The sequence below is a fragment of the Talaromyces stipitatus genome, genomic scaffold (assembly GCF_000003125.1).
Source record: "Talaromyces stipitatus ATCC 10500 scf_1105507295523 genomic scaffold, whole genome shotgun sequence".
Taxonomy (NCBI): Eukaryota; Fungi; Ascomycota; class Eurotiomycetes; order Eurotiales; family Trichocomaceae; genus Talaromyces; species Talaromyces stipitatus.
In genome coordinates, this window is record NW_002990113.1 from 758,133 (window position 1) to 780,276 (window position 22,144).

General features: G+C 47.2%; 6 protein-coding genes across 6 annotated transcripts; 4 read left to right on the plus strand and 2 right to left on the minus strand.

Annotated features, from left to right (window-relative positions):
- Positions 1-721: 721 nt before the first annotated feature.
- TSTA_062140 (uncharacterized protein) lies at positions 722-4,810 on the plus strand (the record flags this gene model as incomplete). The annotated part of the gene is made up of 3 exons (XM_002340072.1): positions 722-1,136; positions 1,187-1,476; positions 1,525-4,810. The coding sequence occupies 3 exons, from the start codon at positions 722-724 to the stop codon at positions 4,681-4,683; spliced, it is 3,864 nt and encodes a 1,287-aa protein (XP_002340113.1). The 3' UTR covers positions 4,684-4,810.
- A 389-nt stretch (positions 4,811-5,199) lies between these two features.
- TSTA_062150 (uncharacterized protein) lies at positions 5,200-9,703 on the minus strand (the record flags this gene model as incomplete). The annotated part of the gene is made up of 3 exons (XM_002340073.1): positions 5,200-8,904; positions 8,952-9,241; positions 9,286-9,703. The coding sequence occupies 3 exons, from the start codon at positions 9,701-9,703 to the stop codon at positions 5,200-5,202; spliced, it is 4,413 nt and encodes a 1,470-aa protein (XP_002340114.1).
- A 225-nt stretch (positions 9,704-9,928) lies between these two features.
- TSTA_062160 (uncharacterized protein) lies at positions 9,929-11,255 on the plus strand (the record flags this gene model as incomplete). Its single annotated transcript, XM_002340074.1, has 3 exons — positions 9,929-10,547; positions 10,592-10,806; positions 11,100-11,255. The coding sequence occupies 3 exons, from the start codon at positions 9,929-9,931 to the stop codon at positions 11,253-11,255; spliced, it is 990 nt and encodes a 329-aa protein (XP_002340115.1).
- A 211-nt stretch (positions 11,256-11,466) lies between these two features.
- TSTA_062170 (uncharacterized protein) lies at positions 11,467-12,668 on the plus strand (the record flags this gene model as incomplete). The annotated part of the gene is made up of 4 exons (XM_002340075.1): positions 11,467-12,081; positions 12,126-12,225; positions 12,271-12,488; positions 12,543-12,668. The coding sequence occupies 4 exons, from the start codon at positions 11,467-11,469 to the stop codon at positions 12,666-12,668; spliced, it is 1,059 nt and encodes a 352-aa protein (XP_002340116.1).
- A 954-nt stretch (positions 12,669-13,622) lies between these two features.
- TSTA_062180 (uncharacterized protein) lies at positions 13,623-15,332 on the minus strand (the record flags this gene model as incomplete). The annotated part of the gene is made up of 2 exons (XM_002340076.1): positions 13,623-15,063; positions 15,097-15,332. 2 exons carry the CDS (start codon positions 15,330-15,332, stop codon positions 13,623-13,625), a joined length of 1,677 nt encoding a protein of 558 aa, XP_002340117.1.
- A 1,362-nt stretch (positions 15,333-16,694) lies between these two features.
- Positions 16,695-18,812, plus strand: TSTA_062190 (uncharacterized protein; the record flags this gene model as incomplete). The annotated part of the gene is made up of 4 exons (XM_002340077.1): positions 16,695-17,264; positions 17,310-18,431; positions 18,479-18,653; positions 18,706-18,812. The coding sequence occupies 4 exons, from the start codon at positions 16,695-16,697 to the stop codon at positions 18,810-18,812; spliced, it is 1,974 nt and encodes a 657-aa protein (XP_002340118.1).
- Positions 18,813-22,144: the final 3,332 nt, after the last annotated feature.

The window sequence follows — 22,144 nt, forward strand, 5'->3', positions numbered from 1 at the left end:
TGTCCTTCACCTCAAGCAAAGAAAGTCCCACTACACTATTCGTCTCATGTAAAATTCTTAGATCCGCTTTCCTTTAGGTTGTTATTTGGCAGAATGGAATATTAGCTCGCTTTTGTGAACAGTCCTGGGCATGTTTCTTCGTGAGGAATGAGCAATTATCTGTCAATCACATCTAGATTCTAATGGCAATACGCGCTCCGCTAACGTTGGGGAACTGAAATAAATGGAATAGAATGTCGAACAGGCAGGTTAGGAGGATTGATGCTATATGGCTCCCTACTTAGATAGCTTAAAAAGTGTCGTATTGACACGTCGGTAATAATACACCGAGTAGTGCCTACTCATTGGGGAACAATAAACGAAAAAAAGAACAAATAAAGAAGACGGCGGCGAAGATGTGACCTGTCGCAAATGAGCTCATTTACGATTCCTTGCTCCCAATATTATCCTATAAGCTAACTAAGAGACCGGCAGTGATGTATGTCTGAATGTAGCCCTAGAAATCATGTGGAATAAGTAGCTAGTGACAAATTAAGAAGGCTACACAGTGCTGACTCCAGTTTCAGCAGAAAAGGACAGGTATCTTTGTTTAAAATCATGATTTCCCGGTTTCGGGTTCCCAAATTTTAGATTTGAATATTCATATCAATTCCTCCCGGACCACGCTGTGAGACGTTTTATATTGGTTTGCTTGGCATCTCCTCCAGACCGGACCATACCGATGGCACAGCAACAAGATTCAATATTGGCACTAGAACGCGCGCAGCGTTATCTAGGCACCGCGTACGTAAAGCTATCGCAAATCACCCAATTTGATGACTGCCAGCCTGCCTTGCAACCGAACAGCCACCGAGTTGACACATTAGAAAAGAAGTTCCGTCGGGCAGCGGTTGAAGATCACAAAAATGAGAATCACCTTAACGCTGCGGTTAGGACACAGGGCCTTGATCGTGCGCTTCAGGTTCAGCAGCTCAGTCGCGGGGCATTTAAGGAGCAGTCTCCTAACCCGATCAATCGTGCGAGGCTCGAATTCAAAGATGGAGAATTGCTATTTCTTGGAGGAAGATCTAGAGTTTTGGCTGCTCGTAATATCCCTCCATGGGATCGCTGGTGGCCTGTTGACCTATACCACGAAGGTAGGTAACGTCAGTTTCCGGACGGCTCACTGTCGCTAAGGATTGAGCAGATATCTCAGAGGGACTGCGCAGGCAGCTGAGAGATAACCATGTAATTCAGGCTCCCATCAGTGACGGCGAGGTCTTCCTTACGCGTCATCGATATAAGCAGGCTGGCGACTTTGGCTCAATGACTCGATGGGGAGCATATCTGTCAGAGACTAAGGAGAAGAATCTGTCTCGCGTCGCAGATACTGAGTTTGGCATCGTGTTGTCGTCACTGTGCATGATTCCGGCGCTGTGGCAGGATGGTGTCTATTTAGGGGTATTGCACAAGATGCGGTCTCTCCATGCCAACTCTGTGAGTCCGTCTTGGCCCCTTGAGAACCAGTGAGCCTAACCCTCATAGGAATACGTGCACTACTTGGTTGAAATCCAGAAATGCTTTGGCGAGGCGCTCGAGCAGAGTCCGGCTCACATGGCCAGGCTCACGGCGAGCGACATCGAAACTCTTCAGTGCACTGCACCAGGATCGAGTGAAGATGATCGAAAGACCTTGGAAGGGCTAGTTCAAGGAGGAAAACTCTTGAAAGCGTTTGATGGAAATGAGCAACGCGTTATCTATGACCACCTTTGTTCTCGGCCATTTATGATACCGACACTATTCACATTTTTTCAGGACATCCACATCATCAACCAGTGTGCGCCCATGATCGCCAAGTTGATAGACAAAAGTAGACTAGTTCCAGAAAGTGGATCGCGGGAGCCAGATATCAAGGCATCAATGAGATATATGTTCGAACGGAAAGGCGGCACGGAATACAGTGATAACTTTGAGGTGGAAGTGTCCGAGAACAGAACCAGAGCTGTGACGGCTACTAGTGGTTTGCGGTTCGAACTTGCATATCGACAGCTCTGGTTATATGCGATCCGGCATTTCCTTCGACCCGACCATCGAAAGCATCGGAAAATCAGGTTTTTCATCGATGAGGAGGGAGAGACAAAAATGTTAGCGGCATTTGCTTCGAAGTTACATTTCTCATCGAACTCCATTACCCATCTCCTGTCATGTGGAATGCCACAATCTAGGACCAGAGTCATCCTGGATGAGGGGGCTGGCACAAGATATGCAAAGGAGAGCGAAAGGTACGGAATTCCACACCCTGCAAGTTGGCAATTGGATCGTCAACTGCTGTATTTGGACCGTATTTATTCTTCACCAGAATGTCATGATGGAATCACCACTTTCTTCGTTTTTCAGAGTGTGTTCTATCATTTTTTCGGATATCCAGATGGTTTCACCGTTGCTCGGATGACGTCCGAACAACAAGATCCACCACCTTCAGCTGAATCCACCTTGAATGAGAATCATAGCGAACCTGAACCTACCAGACAGACAAACCCAAATTTTAGTGATCAGGGCGCGACTAACATCATGTCCGAGAACGACTGGCCATCGAACAATCCGCCACCTTCGGCCGAAGCCACCGCTGATGAGGCTTTTGATAGACAAGATACACCTATGGATTTCAGCGAAGAAGGCACAACATACACATCTACTGACCAGACTTACACCTCTCAAGCAACAGACTCCCCCTCGGAATCAGCTCCTACCAATCCTGTCGCTGAAGATCAAAATTATACAGGCACCTTGTCTCAAAGGATGATTGGCGAGCTGTTGGAAAGAATTTCACAACTCAAAAACGAATCCGAGCGGCTTAGAAAAGAGAAACTATCAAAGCATTTGGAGTCGGCGGATTCCCTACTCGACACCATAGTTCGGGTGAGCCAGGCGAGCCTTTCAGAGGGATACGAAAATCTCGAAGAGCTCGAAAACCGGACCAAAATGTTGAAGCTATCACTGTCTGCGCGCATAGAAGGTCTGGACGATTGCAGCGGAGCTTGCTTAACAATGACAGCGGAGCTGGAAGGTATGAAGCGGGAACTGGAGCAACCTCTTGCAACAACAAACCAAGAAGCAATCCATGCCCTGAGTCAGATCCACCATCTATACGAACGATTGGTCGAGACGATGGTCGTTCGTTATGATTTCTACCGCACTCAGGTCGACAATGATATCTCCTTCGAGCAGCAAATCGGTGAAGAATTATTGAGAGACGCAGTAGCTGTACAACACTTGTATATCTTGAATACAAGCAGGGGTTTTGATGAATTAATGAAATCTATCACGAAGGAAAGGAGTACTATAGAGCTGATAATGAAATTTGCAGAAGAGGAAGGAGACGACTCGGCGACCACGCTGAATGATATCGCGACAGCCTGGGACACTGCAAATGAGAAGTGGAAAAAGTTGGAGGCTGAACTGAGAGGCATCAAGATACCTCCAGTGAATATATCTCAATGCTGGGAATTATTCCACTGGCAAGAACAATGGGGCCCCGTCAGTGACGAGCTTAGAGATACAGTTACGACATCACAAGATAGATTCGACACGACTGGAAAATATCTGTTTGGAAAAATCCGGCACAATTTACAGCTACAGTTAAAGAAGCAGGCTGAGCGTGTAGAATCAATGACTCCGAAAACAGCTGATGTGCAGGATTTGGCGGAAAGAGTACAAAGGAACCAAACTCTTCTGGGAGCGGTGGATACATGGCAAGATCTCCAACAATGTCAAGCGCGCGTGAAAGAGACAGAGACTCTATTGGCCCAGAACGCTAGTATCCACGATCTTGGGATGGATACTGAACCTGAGGCTCCGAGGCTAGCAGAACTAGATAGGATAGATGCTCACGTGAAATATGTGGTTGCATGCTTCGTGGATGAGGACTGGGAGAAAGATCAGACTTATGGGAAATCATACAAGGAAGCACTCATCAATTATGAAAAGTCCTCCCAAGCTGATGACAAGGCCGGGCGCTTGCGGGAAGCAGCGATCGAGCTGGAGAGAAGCGTGTATAATGGTGTCCAAAGATACCTCGCTGTTCACCGAGATTCGAGAAAGAACCGCGAGTTTCTGGAAACATGTATGAAAATCGTAGGTTGGGCATCTCGAAGGCAGACACATATCGCTGACACCATTGATCTGGATGTACGTCCGGGTTCTAACGAATACAACGATCATGAACTGTGGTCTAAACAATTTCGTGCCATTCGGAATCAAATCTCCACGCCTAGAAGGAGTTCTCGTCTTCAACAGCTGCTAAATATCAAAGTTTGGGTCAGAGTAGAATCTGGGAGATGCCGTCCGTTGATGATCGAAGTCGACCGCAAAGACTTGAAAGTTTTAGGGGAACAGTTCACGAAAGGAGGCTTTACTCTTGCAGTACTCCGGGTCACTGGATCGTCATGTAGATTAGTCCCCATAAACTTCTCCGTGGCGAACCAGGTGGTTAGCGGAAAGGAATTCGTTGGATTATTCGCATGCCAAGGATCGATTAAATGGTATGATCAATATGGGGCTTATCTTGAGCAATCCGAAAACTTTTCACGAGTGACGTGGGGCAATGGAGACGTACCCCCCTGGGAGAAAGTAGATAGTAGATTCGATTTCAATCTTACAGAGGCTGCGGGGCTTGCAGAAGGCAGTGATTCATCTGAGCTCTAGCACGTTAGACTTCAAGATCGTAGGATAGAATTCCCAGATACCTATGGAATCTATATTGTTCAACCCATTTTCTAATTCATCCCAAGATCAGTTACACAGAACGGCTAAAGACCTAGGATTCCCATAGTATTGTATAAATCTTCCTGGGAATGGCTTCCCAGGATCTGATTTCTATAACTGACGCGGACCGGGGCTAAAATACCTAGTTCCCGTACAGTGCTAGGACTAACTATAATACAGGATAATGTTCCTTGAACGGGGACTGTGATGGGAAGGTTGGGCGAGGATACGGGTGGGTTCAGGACTATCAACCTAAATCCACTATGGATGCAAGAACACGAGCACATGTCCGAGATGGCCTGAGAGCCCGGCTCGATTCGGGACGCCGGGACTGGGTTCGAGTAGGGTCTAAGACCATGGTCCTAGGCCCAAAATCATGAACCAATCACTTCAGGCTTAGTGGAGTCCAACCCACAGGCAATCCGGCCAGCATCGGCCTAGGCAGCAACCGCAAAATCAATGTGCTCGCTTCCGGTGTCTGTCCAGCTCGGACACTCCTTCGGCGGCCGTCGCCATAGCGCGAGTGATTGGACGCTCCAGTGGGCCATCTTTGAAGAGCATGAAGATACAGTTCGTTCCCTCTGCCTGCGCCGCCTGATCACATTTCGCAGCCGCGATCTTATGCATGTTCTTGTCATAAAATTCCGCATGCTCGTGCCTTTCGTACCGATCAGCCACGCGCTTGACACGGAACGGGTCGGATCTGTCGAGGGTAATACGTTCAATTTCTTTCCATTGGCGTCCGTTCCACACCCGGAAGCTCATCGTACGGTTCAGACCCACTCCACGATTGTTATGAGGTATGGATATGTGTTGTTGACGGGCCGAAACCCCATTGTTGCGCTGGAATGATGTTTGCGCGGCTTTGTTCGCCAGTTGTGATCTGCGCTCTCTCCAGAGACTGGAAATTGTAGATACAGGAGGCTCAACTTGCCCTAGCGTCGACATCGTATCAGCGCCGATGTCCTCTTCATAACTCTGATTGTTGCCCGGCCACGCAGGCAGATCGGGCATTTCAAACGACGGGTGAAATGATGATTCCCGTGGCTTGATCGCAGAGCCACTCCTAGCTTTGGCAGATTTTACATTTTTCAAAATGCCCTTTGGCCTCGGCTTTCTGCGTGTTACGGTAGCCTGCGGCAACAGTTTATCCGTGAGTTTGCCTAGAGAAGCGAGCTCGGCTCCCTGATCTCGTCCTCTGGTCTCCGAGGCTCCTTCTGAAGGGAAATTCGAGTATCCAGGGAGCATAGTCGCCGCTAGATCCGGCTCCTCGTTCGATCTATTGAGACACACCTCCTCGCTCTCCGCGCCGCGACTCGGGGTACAGTTCTCGTTGTCTTCCTCTCCTGCTCGCGTCGTATTCTCTAACCTCTCATTCCCTGACCGACTGGCTCGAGTCAGACTTTCTCCTCGCCGCTCCAGGCGATCTTGGTCGACAGTGAGCGGTTCAAAGGGAGCTAATACCTGCTCTTCTTCTGCTGTTATTGTCTGCGATAGTGACAAGCCGTTGGTTGGATCTTCTACAACTCGCGCTTTCATGGCATTCTGGTATTGGTCCTCTGCCGAAGTTGGCGTTGCAGTTTCATTTGGCTCCAAACTGATGGAGTGATCCTGGCGCAGCCCTTCACGTAATCTGGTGATAAAACTGGGCAGGTCAATGGGTAAATCAGCGTTAGTGTTTGACCTAGGTTCTTCTACTGGACCTGCATCTGGCGGCAACGAGACAGCCTCATCATCCTGTTCTAACTGAGCTAGAGTGATGGCTCTTTCCTGCGCAATACGCTCCTCTTCTGCGGAAATCAATTCTTGACGTTGCCACTCTTGTTCAGCCGCTTCAGCTGCTGCTTTCTCTTCCGATTCCTTACGACCACGTTCACGTTCACGTTCAGCTGCAATTGCTCTTTCTTCTTCTTTCCGGAGACGGTGTTTGTCGGCAGCCCGCTCTTCTGCTTCTCGCTGCGAACGGGCTTGCTCAGCCGCAATGGCCTCTTCTTGCATCCGCTTTCGTTTGGCCGCTTCAGCTGCTGCTTTCTCTTCTGCTTCCTTACGACCACGTTCACGTTCAGCTGCAATTGCTCTTTCCTCTTCTTCTCGTCGGAGACGGTCTTGGTCGGCAGCCCGCTCTTCTGCTTCTCGCTGCGATCGGGCTTGCTCAGCCGCAATGGCCTCTTCTTGCATCTGCTTTCGTTTGGCCGCTTCAGCTGCTGCTTTCTCTTCCGATTCCTTACGACCACGTTCACGTTCACGTTCAGCTGCAATTGCTCTTTGCTCTTCTTCTCGTCGGAGACGGTCTTGGTCGGCAGCCCGCTCTTCTGCTTCTCGCTGCGATCGGGCTTGCTCAGCCGCAATGGCCTCTTCTTGCATCCGCTTTCGTTCGGCCACTTCAGCTGCAATTGCTCTTTGCTCTTCTTCTCGTCGGAGACGGTCTTGATCGGCAGCCCGCTCTTCTGCTTCTCGCTGCGAACGGGCTTGCTCAGCCGCAATGGCCTCTTCTTGCAGCCGCTTTCGTTCGGCCGCTTCAGCTGCTGCTTTCTCTTCCGCTTCCTTACGACCACGTTCACGTTCACGTTCACGTTCAGCTGCAATTGCTCTTTGCTCTTCTTCTCGTCGGAGACGGTCTTGATCGGCAGCCCGCTCTTCTGCTTCTCGCTGCGAACGGGCTTGCTCAGCCGCAATGGCCTCTTCTTGTAGCCGCTTTCGTTCGGCCGCTTCAGCCGCCGCTTTCTCCTCCTCTTCCTTACGACCACGTTCACGTTCACGTTCAGCTGCAATTGTCCTTTCCCCTTCTTCTCGTCGGAGGCGGTCCTGATCGGCAGCCCCTCCTTCTGCTTCTTGCTGTGAACAAGATTGTCTGGGGACTTCGGCTTCTGACCGCGCTTGGTTGGCATCTGTTTCCTGTTGTAATCGCTCTCCTTCTCCAGCTAAAGCATCCGTTTCCCTCGACAGGTGCGCCTCATCGGGTAGTCGCTGTTCTACTGGCTGATGGGTCTCCTCTTCCGGATGTCCACGGTCTTCCATCTCCGTATCTGACGTTCGGCCAGTGACTCCAGGTCCCAAATCCCCCTTTGGTTCATCATTAGGGACAAATAATGGGGAAAATGGGGTGCCAGGATCGGCCTGCCTTGTTGAGCTTCCTGCAGGGGGTTGCAGCGATAGGGAGAACTTCCCAAGAAAGGCGAAATAAACGCATCGCCGCACGTATAATGTCGAAACAATTTCGGTTGGTGAAGCAGTGCTGTGCAAGCGATCAATGAAGAGAAATCGGCTGTCGTTTATCTGAGACTGCGTGGACGGAAGGCCACACCGAGCCCTTCGGGTGGCAGGAAAACTGACCAGAGAATGTGAATGCGGTGTGTAATTGCGTGGTGTGGCCGCATCGAAGCACTCGACAATGCGGCGGACTGACTGCTCGAACACATCGGCCGAGTATTCATAACTGTCTGGTTTCCTAGCTTTCAGTAAGCAATGCACTGCGATCTGTCTATCTGGAGACCGGTCTATAATATCCTGGATGCTGGGAGATGTAAATCCCAGCTTCCGTGCAAGGACGGCCATATCGTAGACGACAGTCTCGTCCGCTTTCTCGCTAGCTGGCTTCGCCAATAGATCGTCGCCCTCGGGGTCTTTGGCCATATTAGGGTAATGGCGCATGGCGTACAGCCACACCTGCCGATAAGCCAGCTCCACATGATTTGCGCCAGTGTGGCCACGGCGCTCAACCCGGGATTCGGAGGTCTGGACAAGGCATTCGTCTTCGTTCAGCGCTGGCCGCATATAGTGATGGCTCATTGCGGACCGCAAAGTTGGGCTGTACTTAGACAGGGGAAAGAGCCTTTTAACCGCGTGGGCGCATGGCTGCAGAAAGTCTACATCCCGAAAAAATGTGTGCAGAGATGGAATCAAACCGTCGAACTGTTGCAATCGTTCCCACATATGGCTTCTCTCGGTGGCACTGAATGCACCGAGAACCTCGCCGCTAACCACCCAACCATGCACGCTTCTCGCATCCTCCTGAGAAACTCCTGGGGCCATCAATTCCAGCATCTTCACCGTGTGTGAATCGATCTTCATCATGGCCGCAAGGTCAGGATGAGCGGCATCGGGGCTGACGAGCGCGGCCCAGAATTGCTTGACGTGACAGGTCAGGTAGTTCACAATCTCCTAGAACAGATCAGCACTGTACAGGGGGACCTGCAGAATTAAACAACCTCATCGCTGTCAAGAGCCATCACCTTGGCGAGCTTCCCTATGCTCATACCACCCCAGATCCCCGAGATCGGCAGAAGACCATCAAACGCGGAACTGATATCGATGTTCTTTTGAAGCTGACGAAGGCGCTTGGCTTTGTTTGGTGACAACCTGGCCCACCACCGTTTCTGGAAGCGAGCATTGTGCTCTTGTTGATATTGGCGGATCTTGCGGTAAATCTCCCCGTCACTAGGTTGTCTTTCGTTGCTATATTCCTCAATTAGTGCAGTGCGCAACTCGACGCTGATATCTAGATTCTCTTAGTTCTGCTTACGATAAAGTGGTTATACTTACCATCAAGGTAGAGATCCACACTCCACCATCGATCTCCTTCCGGAAGAACTTCAGCGCCAGCTCGAACACGATGTAAGCCATGGAGACAGAGAACCCCGCCGGTGGAGAAATGAAGATGGGGGAAATTATTAGGCGCGGCAGTTAGGAGGTCATCAGGGGTCTTCCGTGCTGTGTTGAGTGCGGTCTGTAAAGCCTCTGCGGAGACAACCGCAGTAATGTGGTTTTGGATGTCATATCGACGGCAGCCCTCTTTTCGAAAAATCTCACAGAGTCGGGTTATATTTTTCGGCTCTATGGCCCGCGATGAGTCTGGGTGGAAACGGATTTGTTGTAGATCAATCTTAGCTATCCCTTGGTATTTACGGCTTCGCTCTGTGCCCAGTTGAATTTCAGTGTCTGTAAATATGAGGGGTTCCATAGTCAGTTGCCCCACGGTGCAGGAAGTTTATTTCGCGCAGAAGAGTGGATTGTTCGTTCCTTTTATACTTGATTCGATGGTCTGACCTGGGGCAGCCGCTTTTAGCCACCTAGATAGGGGTGAATGCTGCCTAGTAGTTCGTAGAAAAATATAAACAGCTTTATGGTCCCCAGTGAGCTACAATTTTTCTCCGCAACCACCCACTCTCTGAATTAGCCTACCATCATGTCTCCCAACACGAAGTTTGGTCTTGCTTCAGGTGTAGACCAAATCGCTCCGATACAGTTTCCCAGCAGGCGCAAGTACACTTCTATCAGCAACGGACAAGGAGGTGTTCTAGAGACTATGGAAATGAACCCCTACCTGCCACCGAGGGTCAAACACCATTCTCCATGGGAAGATTATAGAAAGGAGTTCGGTTGTGAGCTCGCAGGTGACGCTGTGGCGGTTATCCATAAACGGGAACCTTCAAAAGTCTTCTTACTGAGGTGCTACCCTCAAAGCATTGGAGATCAGATGTTGCAATGGTTTACCCAACTTCGACATCCAAATATCATGTCCGCAAAAGAATGCTTCTCTGCTGAAAATTCGTTCTATGCTCTGTGTGAAGATCTCCCTCTGACTTTAGAGCATCTCATTGTTTGTCGTGCCTACCCCACTGAAGCCCAACTGGCCTTGATCCTAAAACAGGTAATTCTCTCCTCTCTCTTCCAGGGCACAATTAACCATGAGGAAGATATTGGAAGGCCTCTCTTACCTGATGGCGGAAAACCTGGACCACCAGTCGTTAACTGCCTCCAACATTCTAATGGGGCTCGACGGGGTCGTGAAGATGGGTGGGGATGTTCGCGATCTTTCTCTGCTAAACGTTTGGCTGAGCGTATCTAGGTTCATTAGAAGACATTCGGTCCCGCAACCAAAACCGCGATCAACGCGAAACTTTGAACGCTTTGGCGACAGTTACCATGGAGCTAATGGAAAAACACACGAGAAAGAGTGATGCACCCGGTGTGAATGACCTGGACCGTTGGCCTGCGGACTCGAACGCGGTGAAGTTTCTAGCAACCATTGAATCTGCCCGTAATGTTGATGAATTGAGCAAGGTGAGGCTACTTCGGCCAATCAAAGCGCTAAAACTTACAGACTATCAGCACCCACTTATAGCAAAATGCACACACACTAAGGGAAACCTAGTTGGGTTGGCTCGATTTGCCTTGATCTCCGCCCGGACTTTCTATTCCTATCCGTGATCTCGGTCCTGTGGGATTACCCCGTTAGACCATGTCATAGCAATATTCTGGCTTAGTACTCGTGGTTCATACACAATGAAAACCTTTTCCTCCCTAACTGCCTGAAACGAATGAAGGTCCGGTAATACGGGGGACATCTACGACAGACCCGTGTGGTTAAGGTCACAGTGCCTACAGAATCTTTCTTCAACTTCTTCTCTCCACCTAAGCCTCCTGCCGATGAAGATGACGCCATCAGTGATATTGAGGAACGACTGGAGCTCGACTACCAAGATCCTGTTGAACAGTCTTTGGTTCAGTAGATATTTTGCTTCTAGAAAAAGGTATCTGTTTGTGAGGTAATTAGGAGACCGTTCATCAGATCGTCGGTTGCATTAAACTATCGTTTATAATGTATGATTTTACCATAAATCTGAGGAAAGGCATGCCGTCGTAAACGAGGTCCGCTCTCTCTATAAGTTACTTATATCTTCCAGACAGATGAGCGTGGTAGGTTTCGTAAATGAACGCAAAATGAGCGAGACGCGCCGTCGGAGTAGATTTCAACACTTAGTATTCAATAACGCGACCGATAATACCAGGGATCCGGGTGCTCTGGTTGACGAGGAGGCGCCAAAGACAACTGGGAAGATTTCACTCCCTCAACATGGGAGATTATCCTCTTCAGGCAAACCCCGGAGAGTAGTCAAGACAGAAACTACGACTCCTAAGAAGGTTTCATTCACTCAACCTGGGATATTATCGTCTTCAGGCAAACCTAAAGGCGTATTCAAAACGAAAACTTCAAAATTGACAAGAACTAACACCAAACATCGCATCGAAAGCCCGTGGGATAACTACGTCTTCGTGGATGAAATCGTCAAGGATGATGATACAGTAATCAAGGTACGGAAGTCCGTGTCCGGGCAAATGTTTGCTTTCCGCACGTTTCCAAACGATGAGAAATTTGAGGTGATTGAGCAGCAGTTCAAACTTCTGGATCATCATAATGTTCTCTCGGCACAGGAATTTTTCAGGCATGGGCAAAGAGCTTTCATTCGCTCATCAGTGATGGATATTTCCTTTGATCGGATTGTCATGTGCCGCCAATATCCATCATCTAGAGTATTAGCATCGATGATCGGACAGGTAAGCTGAGTCCCCCTGAAAGGGGTTGGCTAACTAAATTTTAGACAATGGATGGCCTCCACTACTTGGTATCAAATGGCGTAATATGTGATTCATTGACTTGCTCCAAGCTCATGGCCAATAAGGACGGTTGTGTCAAAATTGGTATGTTGATCACGCACAGAGGTCGCATGTTCTAAGTTGGCTCAGTGGCATTCTCGGACGCAAAGATTCAAGAGGATATACGCGCCTCAACAACCAACTTAATCATGCGGTTGACTTCAGTCATGGTGTTATTAATGCAAAAATTCGATAACGAGGCAGGCGAGACCAGTATCCAAGACAACGCTCGGTGGTCTCCGCAAGATGAAGCCTGCAGGTTTCTCCAGGATCTACATAGCACCAAGGATTTCCATACAATCTACCGTGTAAGTCCCTTGCCATCATCCTCGGTAAAGAATTCGAGTACTTACAGCGTTCAGCATCGTTTTATCGATCCGAAAGAACGGGATGGTGACGGTTTCAAGGACTTGATTGTGAAGGCATCGGATACAACATTAGATTTACATGTGAGACTAGATCAGCGCGAAGAATTTCAACCAATCTGATCTTCGTTTGGGGGTATGTACCTTGTATTTAGTGAGCAGAGATACAGACCTTACAGTAAGATCAGTTCCGCCATTGTACCATATGTTACAGTTGTTTGTAAAACCGGTGCACGCTTTTACTCACTCCAATAGTTTTCGAGTCCCTTCTGCCAAGTCCCACTAAATCATATTCACAGATTATTCCGAAGCCCCTGCCTCAGATTTCCGTAATGAGTTGGTACGGTATAACTGAGAGCATTCAATCATGTGTATGCACATTACAAGTTTTATATTCGGCCGAACTTACCGTGGCCCCCTCATTTTCGCCTACAGTAACATACTATGATAGGCATTAAGCGGTAGGGAAGCGACGGAGTAACCCGCGTCCTGGTGAAACGAAATTCAACATACATCAAGTTTCTCCAATCATCCAATACTTTCTCGACACGCGAATGGTTTATTATGATAACAACATCTTATTTTCAACTTGTTCTTTTATTCGATTTAATAACGATATGTTGGCGGATGAATCCATCGCAGAGGATGGTCAACCAGGTTTGAGAAGGAGTCGAATTCTCTTAGCTTTGAAACAGATATAAATGATTCAACATGAAGCTTTCTTTCCGCACATCTCCGTCTTGTTGGCACTGCAAAAAGAAAATACGAGCATCTGTAGTATCGATGGAGATAGTTTTCAAGGACGGATGCTGTCCTAGGTAGATAAGCACAAAACGAAGTCCGCTTGCTAGAACTTCCGCCCTTGCTGAGCACTGCGTGACTGCTACTGAATCCAGTGCTGGAGGTAAGGAAAGCTTTAAGGAAATGTTGAAATAATCCACACCTAGTCTCTTAAGAGATGCAAAGACTTTGAAGGATCCAAACTTGGGAATCTGGTTACATACTTTGGTCCGCAATCTTCAAAAATGGTCAATGGCTTGAAGAGGTGACAGAAAAAGATACAAATATCTCTCAGGGTTAACCAGTAAGTACATGTATCTCCGTGCTATTCGTGCCTGTCTGGCTTTTCTTAATGGCAACGAGGTCCGGGCGATCGTGACCGCTCCAACGAGTCATACTAAAACTGAAAGTAGCATCTGTATTGTGGAGCCCAGTGCCCGTGTGGAGGAAAAAACCTTGAAAGTTCGTAGCCCCAGATAGGATATGCACCTCTGTGCTGTTTGTGCCGGTCTGGCTCTTCTTGATGGCAACGAGGTCTGGCTGTCCGTCGCTATTCCAGTCAGTCATTATGAAGTCGAAGGTATTATCTGTCTCGTGGAGCATAGTACCCGTCTGAAGGATATAATTCTGGAAGCTCGAAGCCCCAGATAGGATATGCACCTCTGTGCTGTTTGTGCCGGTCTGGCTCTTCTTGATGGCAACAAGATCTGGCTGTCCATCGCTATTCCAGTCAGTCATTATGAAGGCGAAGGTATTATCTGTCTCGTGGGGCACAGTACCCGTCTGAAGGATAAAGCTCTGGAAGTTCGAAGCCCCGGATAGGATATGTACCTCTGTGCTGTTTGTGCCGGTGCTACTTTTCTTGATAGCAATGAGGTCTGGCCGTCCGTCGCCGTTCCAGTCTGTCATTATGAAGTCAAAGGTATTATCTGTCTCGTGGAGTACAGTACCCGTCTGAAGGATAAAATTCTGGAAGTGAGACCTAAACGTGGAACTCTCCCACACTGCCTTGTTTCCGCTGGCGTAAAGAACCAGATTACCGTCATCCTGAAGCATGAGGACTTCCCCTCCAAGTCCATTCGTGCCCGTTCTCCACAGGGCATGCTCCGGAGTGTTATATCCACCATACTGAACCACATTCCCATCGTCCTGTGCCATGATTCGATAGGGGGGCACTCCCATACCATCCGTGAAGCTTTGCCAAAGTACTTCGTTGTGCATTGCGTACAGTACGACGTTTCCGTCGCCTTGAAGGATGAAGCGGTACAGGGAGTTTTCAGATTGCAAATAGTCGCCTTCGTACATTGTGGCGTTCTGCAGAATGATTCGTGAGCCTAGATTGTGGCCCAGAGGTATCTGACGTCCTAGTGAAAGTTCATCACGGGCTTTCATAACCTTATCGATCGTCTCGTTGGCTTTGCTCTCCGCCTCAACTTCAATAGGCATGCTGGCGTGGACTTTATTCACGAAAAACATCCATAATTTGCCTAATTTTGAAAGATCCTCGAGGCTGCCAATTCCAGCCTGAACGAGATATTTATTGATGAAAGCGGTCAATCCCCCAAGCTTCTTGTACTGTACGACGTGTTGTAGTTCATGAAGGATCCAATGTATGTCACCACGAGCACCCTCGTCGTACCGATCGAGATTGATAGATCTCGGAAAATGAATGTTGTTCCCGAACGTGATCGCGTTGTCGTCTTGAAGGGTACTGATCCCTTCCGCGTAACAGACTTTGCTAAGGTCGACATCATATACATCGAGCTCCTACAGAACTAGCTTGAGCCATAGAGGTAGGGGTTTATATTTCCCCATAGCCTGGGCTTCGACATATTCTATGTAAGCTTTGGAAATTGGATCAAGTAACAGAGGGTCCAGTATTTGGTCCCACACCGGCTGAAGAACATTTTTGTCAAGGTTAGCCAACTCTATCCGCACTTGAGAATTCTTGTTAAAAGGATCCATATCCTTGATCTTGAGCTTTTTGATGTTTTTCAGCCAACCCATTGCGTAAGATAGTGAAAATGACTTGGGCCGAATTGGAACTTAGGATGTGTCGTAAATTAAATGGCGTTGTGGCACCAGAGAAAAGTCAGGCGTAAGAGCGACAGAAGCAAATAAGAATTTAGCTAACCTAGCGGCAGTGAAACCTGAAGATTATAGATAAGCATACTAAAAAGGCCGGACGAGGGATGAATGGTAACACTGTAGAAGATTAAATCGCGTGAAGGAGATGTTGATCTGAATACTTTGAAACGAGGAGTGATGTAGGATTTGCGGCCCTTAAGGAAAGTTTTGAGAAGCGTCATCGGTAGCACTATGATGGTCACATTAAATCAAGGCCACGCAAAACTTAGGAGCAATAACTCTTGCCAAATGTCATTATCGTCATAGACTTTGCTCAGTCAGCCTCATCATAATCGAGGCCTTTGCACATGGAACCACTTCTTCCCAACGTAAACTAACTCTCAAGGTCATCGAGTTTCTGTACTCCTTCCTTGAGGCGGATTGGCTCTCTATAGCGGAAACCCATACAACTATATTTTCTTCGAGAGCTCTTAAATAGATGGCTTCAAAGACAAGGCCTTCAAGCAGGACACGGCAACTCGCTGCGCGTTCACATTGTCTTGGTGAATACTAGAGGAGCCAAGCTGGCCAGCTTTGGTAACAGTAGGTGCCATGATGGTTTGCAGATAAGAGCAGAAAACATTGCTAGGGGGTGCTCCACCTTAGCCATACGGCGCGCTCCTATTGGCTGGACGCATGACTCTATGATTGATATAGACTTTCTGATTGGTTCGGAATCATTCGATACTTCTGAATACTTGCTCTGCCTTGCGCCGCCAAGCCAACAGGTCGGAATCACGTTCCGACACAACTAGGGTCTAGAGCTACGTTGTATTTCCAAACCGCAAGCGGAAGTCTGTAGGGTGGGAGGCGACTGAGTAGACCCAGTCCGAGTGGCCCTCGAGCATCCGGAGCGCAGCTCCTGTTGTCGCATCCCAGAGAATTGAGTCAATTCAGATGTTTGCGGTCTAATGACAAAATTATAACCATGGACTGTTCTTTTTTTTGTTGCAAATATGTGGTTCAGTGCTTATACGGACGAATCAGATGGTAGGAATATAGTAATATGCCGTACAGTACATGTAACACGGTCTACTCTCTTGTTTGTTGATAATAGAAACAACAATATCTGGTGCTGAGCATTGCAAGATGACGATACAGTATCTCTATTCTTTTTACGGAAGAGAAAGATGGAGGGTAGTCAATCCTTCCTAGCTACAGTATCACATTTTACTGGCACAGGCTTTAAATACCAGTTTTTCAAATAGTGCCGGTCATCAAATTCCATTATTATAGCTCAGGATGTCGCATAGCTATAAGATAGCATATACCATCCAATTTCCTGTCCGCTTTGCGATTAGTAACTACAATGTGATGGAGCCTTTTGTCGGTTACCTTGTGGCTAGCATATTGTGCCTCTGTGTCGTGGCTTTAATTGCTTTCCGGAATAGAAATCGCTTAATGCCTGTGGCTTATCAAATTTTGCGAATACTTCAAAATACATGGAAATATCTGCTATATACAAATATTGTTGGACGACATCGATATCTCGGCCCCTGGACCGTGGCTGAAGTCCTGCTACACCTCCTATACATTTCGGCAAATGTACTTGGCGTCGTCTATCCTCCCATTTCTGTGCGAGGCCTTACTAGTCGAGCCGGTGCTGTAGCCCTTGTTAATATTGGATTTCTATGTTGTAGTCTGAATGTTGACTTTGTGGCGGAGATCTTTGGCCTGACCCCGATGAAATGGAGGCACTTGCACCGCGCGGTGGCCTGGATGACGGGGACATTGACCACTGTTCACGTCATCTCTGCGGTACACCAAGGCTCCACACAGTTGGGACGTGCCAGCTACGTCGGCTCTATTTTGGTGAGTATTGCCTCTGCGCTCTATCTTGCATCTAACGCCGCCTAGGGATTCGTCCTTATATTGACGATACTCATTGCGTCTGCTAATCCGCTGAAATGGTGGAGTGGATTGTTGGCTTCCAATTTCCATGCATTGTTTGCACTCGTTGCGATCACTGCCGTATATACCCATATAGTTGTCGAGACAGGTGTGTCTTGGAAGATTTTCATCCTTCCGGGTATCTTTACTGTAACCCTCTCGAGGGATGTCTGGTATTTCCTATATAGAAATGGTATGCTCAGTGGGAAAGGTTGGACCCGAGTCTCTTTCATTCGACTTGGGGATAATACAACACAGCTCTGTCTATGCCCGGGCAGACCGGTACATGTTTACCCTGGTCAGTATATCAAGTTGTGGGTTCCATTCTCCAAACACTCTTCGTGGTGGTACTTCCGGCAATATCATGTCCAGTCGTGGGAACCCACGGCACAGCAGCAGCTGAAGCTCTACGATCTTCCCAGCGGGTTCATTTCCAAGAGTCAAAAGAAAATGTTATACTTGCAGGAGAGCGCGCCACACCGGGCATTTTTCACTGGCCCGTACGGCTTACATCACGAGTACACCCAATATGAGACAATACTGATAATAATTTACGATTATGGAATCCTGTCGGTATACTCTCAGCTTCAATATATCTACTATTGTATTGAGAATAGGACATCAAAGGCACGTCGACTGCGCCTGGTGTGGCAGTGGGACATTATACCGAAAACGGAATATTCTTTCCCTGAAATCAAGGCCCTTGAAGAAAAAATCCATGCGATACTTAACGAGTTCTCGCAAAAAGTCGGTCTAGACCCTATCGTGCTCAAGTATCACCTCGGTATATACACCCCTCCAGAAAAGCCGGAAGACGACCGTATTCTAGAAGGTGATTTGGCACAGAAAAGGAGACATACGGATAGAGAGAGTCTAGAAAGCGCGGTTCGAGAATATATCTGCGATGAAAAAAGCGACCCCGAAAACATCCAGCTCCGTAAAGCGGCTCTTCGCCATAAGATCAATACAGTAGAAATGCAAATCGCGCCACTGGAAAACAAAATCGAGCAGTATGCGGCGCAGATACGTATATTGGATAGCGTGACTAGCTGGATAAACACTAAATTGAAGCAAAAGATTGAGAATAGCGTCTGTCTCCTCTCTTACGGACTGATCATAGCTGACAATCACATTAGCCCATAGAGTGCAGCGTCTACATTGCCCAGGGTTTGGAAACTTACAGCTCAGGAAGGGCAAAGACGATAGCGGGTACCGCAGGTGTCAGGTCTATTTTTGAAATGGAGGTACAAAATCACCGAAGACGAATAGCCGCCGATGCTCCTGGAACTAGGAGGAACTTTCTTCTCATGGGTAGGTTTAGGTGACTCTATAACTTCATGGTTTTGCTGATAGAATTCTGTAGTCTCTGGTCCCCCTTCTGTACAGGACCTTGTCCGTAATCTCACAGGCGAGAACTTAGGTGATGTTGACTTAAAAGAGTTTCAGTATATACCTGCTCATAGGTTTTAGTTCACTATACGTATTGATACTTCTGGATTGGTGGCTGACTTTTCTATCTATTAAGTTATAGTTAGCTGCTAGATTTGGATGGGTGGATGGATGATTTCATTTACCCTGACCTCTCACTACACTAGCGATATGCAGGTTACTACCACTATCGGTTTCCTTGTAGCTCTAATTACAGTCATCGTCACATTTCTTACGGGTGTGCTGCTACAGTTAGTTGCAAAACTGGTGCACGCTTTTACCCACTTCAACTGTTTAATATGTTTCACCCTAACTCAGTGAGGCAAAGTGTCAGAATAATATTGTTCCAAAAATTTCACTTGACCGTCACTTACTGTATATTAAGATGGTATCATTAGAAACTCACTTATCTGTACAGCGTAAGAAAAGTAGTTCGCAAGAATCCCATACAACAACGGGACCCACTAAGAACTGCCCCTAGGACTACAACAATACAGTACGTAGATCCACAGTTAAACGAATCGAGTTGAACGGATCTGGTCGAATGAATCCGCAGTTAAACAGATCCACACTTGAACAGATTTAGTTGAGCAGATCCACACTTAAACAGATCCACACTTGAACGGATCCACTCTTGAACAGATCTACTATGTATCATAGTATAGTTAAATGGATCCACAGTTAAATTAACGTATATATTTGAATTTGAACATATTTATAATTTAAAACAGATCTAGATTCAAATAGATCCACATTCAAACAGATCTACGTGTGACTACCGTAGCCTATTCCCATGTCTGCTTTGATGAATGATCAGTTGTGGCTAACGTTCTCTGTTCTACCTAACAAAACTTACTTCCTAAGGGTCCTCACTATTGCAGGCTATGCACAATTCTATTTCCACATTGACGGTCACAATATAGCCATCATCCAAGTGGGCGGGGTTTATACGGATCCTCAGCAGGTTCAGGATCTCTATCTTGCCACTGGCCAACGATACGGAGTCTTGCTACATACACTATTGGCCAACTACAAATCAGAACTATGCGATTTTGGGGGCCATGGACATCGCAGGCTTCCCTCGATCTGCACCACCGCCAGCTAACCCAAATGTGACGGGGTTATTAGTATACGACCGTACATTATTATCCATTACCTCCTCAGCCTTACTTATGTGCTAACTTTTATAGTATTTCTGTCCATTCCTTCAACTCCAGTGGTTCAACAGTTCACCACCTTCGACAACTTCTGTCTAAATCCTTTTGATAAAATACCTCTTCTCTATCCTCCTAACAAAGAAATCATATTGAACTTGAGTACATTCTCGCAGACAGTCCCACTAAACGAGTAGAATCGGTAAGAATGAGCTCTGTTTGTCCTTTTCGAAGCGATTGCCTTTTACTAACCGAAACATAGTGGTGGGTTCAACAATATCACATACATTACACAGAGGGTCCCATCGCTGTACACTGCCCTTTCAGGGGGACTGTACGCTTTAAACCCAATGTTAGTTTAGCCTTCTCCCCTTTGGAAGCCAGTTGAGAGCTTAACAGAAAATTCAGCGTGTATGGTAACCATTCCAATCCATTTGTCCTCAGCCTCGGCGACTTCGTGGAAACGACAATATACAACTACGGTAGGTAAAACCCTCAACCCTGGCACGAATCGGGCTAAATCTCTATTGTAGATACTGGACTACACCCAATACACACTCATGGTCACACTGTTCAGCTCGTGGCTCGTACAGGCAGCGAATGTAACTACCGATCAATACCGATGAGACTCGACACATGGAGGGAGCCCCGTTGGAATAGTTCGGATCCTATACTGTCGTCCGTTTCATAGCAGATAACCCTGGCATCTGGTTTTTCCATTGCCACATGGAGTGGCATTTGGTTGCTGTAAGGATGTTCAATTGGCGCTTTTGTATTAATGTATCCCCTAGTCAACAGTAATAAATGCTAACCATTATTGCCACCAGGGAATGGATATCATATTGGTCGGAGACCCGCTGCAAATACAGACAGGACAACCTGATATACCATTGTCGATGAAGTTGATCTGCTTGGAACAGGGGATCCCTCTAATGGGTAATGCAGCAGGCAACTGGATCAATTTCTTGGATCTGACAGGCGAGGTGAATGTGGCTCCAATAGAGTGCGGGTATGTCATGTTCTATTTTTCTATTTTTCTTTCTATTTGTTTTTTTCCCTATCGAAGGCTGATAATATGCTAGATCCGATTATCCTCCGTGTTAAGATGAGGTTCTTGGGTCCAAAACTCTTATCCACGACTACGAAGACTTAATTGACACTTGCGGAGTACATTTTGGAGTCCGACAATTGGATTTAAAGTATATATAACGATTTCAGACAGTTTATTAGCCAATTCTGAGCACCAGTCCAAAAACCCCGGTACTAGTACCACCATTCAATTTTGCTATGAAACGCTAGGCGGTAAATCTCTAGAAATGGGCGAGGAATCTTACTCTTTCCCTTCCTACCTTCGCGTGTTACCTGAATGGCGGGTAGTTCTCTGTCAACAACATGGATTATGCTTTACCCGGCGTAGTCTTCAGCAACATCTACTTAAAAAACATCATTTAAAATACTATGAGCGGATTCATATCAAGCAACATCCAGAATTCCAACTAGTTGCTACTACAATTGATAATATTATATAACCCTCTGACAGTACTACAGTCGCACCAGAAATCTCCTTCCCAATTGCATACATACACATTCATTTTCAAACCCTAACGCCAAGTGTTGTCTACTTGTATATAGCTAGCGTGTTTTAAAAGGAACCAATTACTTAACTGTACATACGTCAAGATGACCCATAATCAGTCTATTTATGGATTAGTACTCTTGGCATTAGGGTTTGAAAACGAATATCTATGTATGCAACTGGGAAGGAGATTTCTAGCGCGACTGTACTGAGATTAATGGTCTTCCAACGATAATAGGATTCCTATGCCATATGGAAAACTGTGACTATCAATCTTCTAATACTGATTGCATACGACAACACTACAACCAGAAGCATAACTGGCGGAAGTGTCATGGTCGTATGCCTTGGCATCAAGTATACCTACAGATATTATTTACTAGACGACAAGATATTGTAAGGGCTGACTGCATCGCGAGATCCAAGGAGCCAATTTGAATGCGCGGAAGATTGATGCCAGCGATCTAAGGCAGGAATACGGTGAATGCCTAAGGCCTTGGCAAGTCAGGATAGTTGGCAGCAAGCGCGCGATCTAGATATTCCTTACCCCTCTCGGCGCCTGACCGGTGCATGAGCGCTTGTGTATATAGAGCGTAGATCTTCGCAGGGAATCCTTGAAGGTCAAGCGATTATTCTCGTACAAT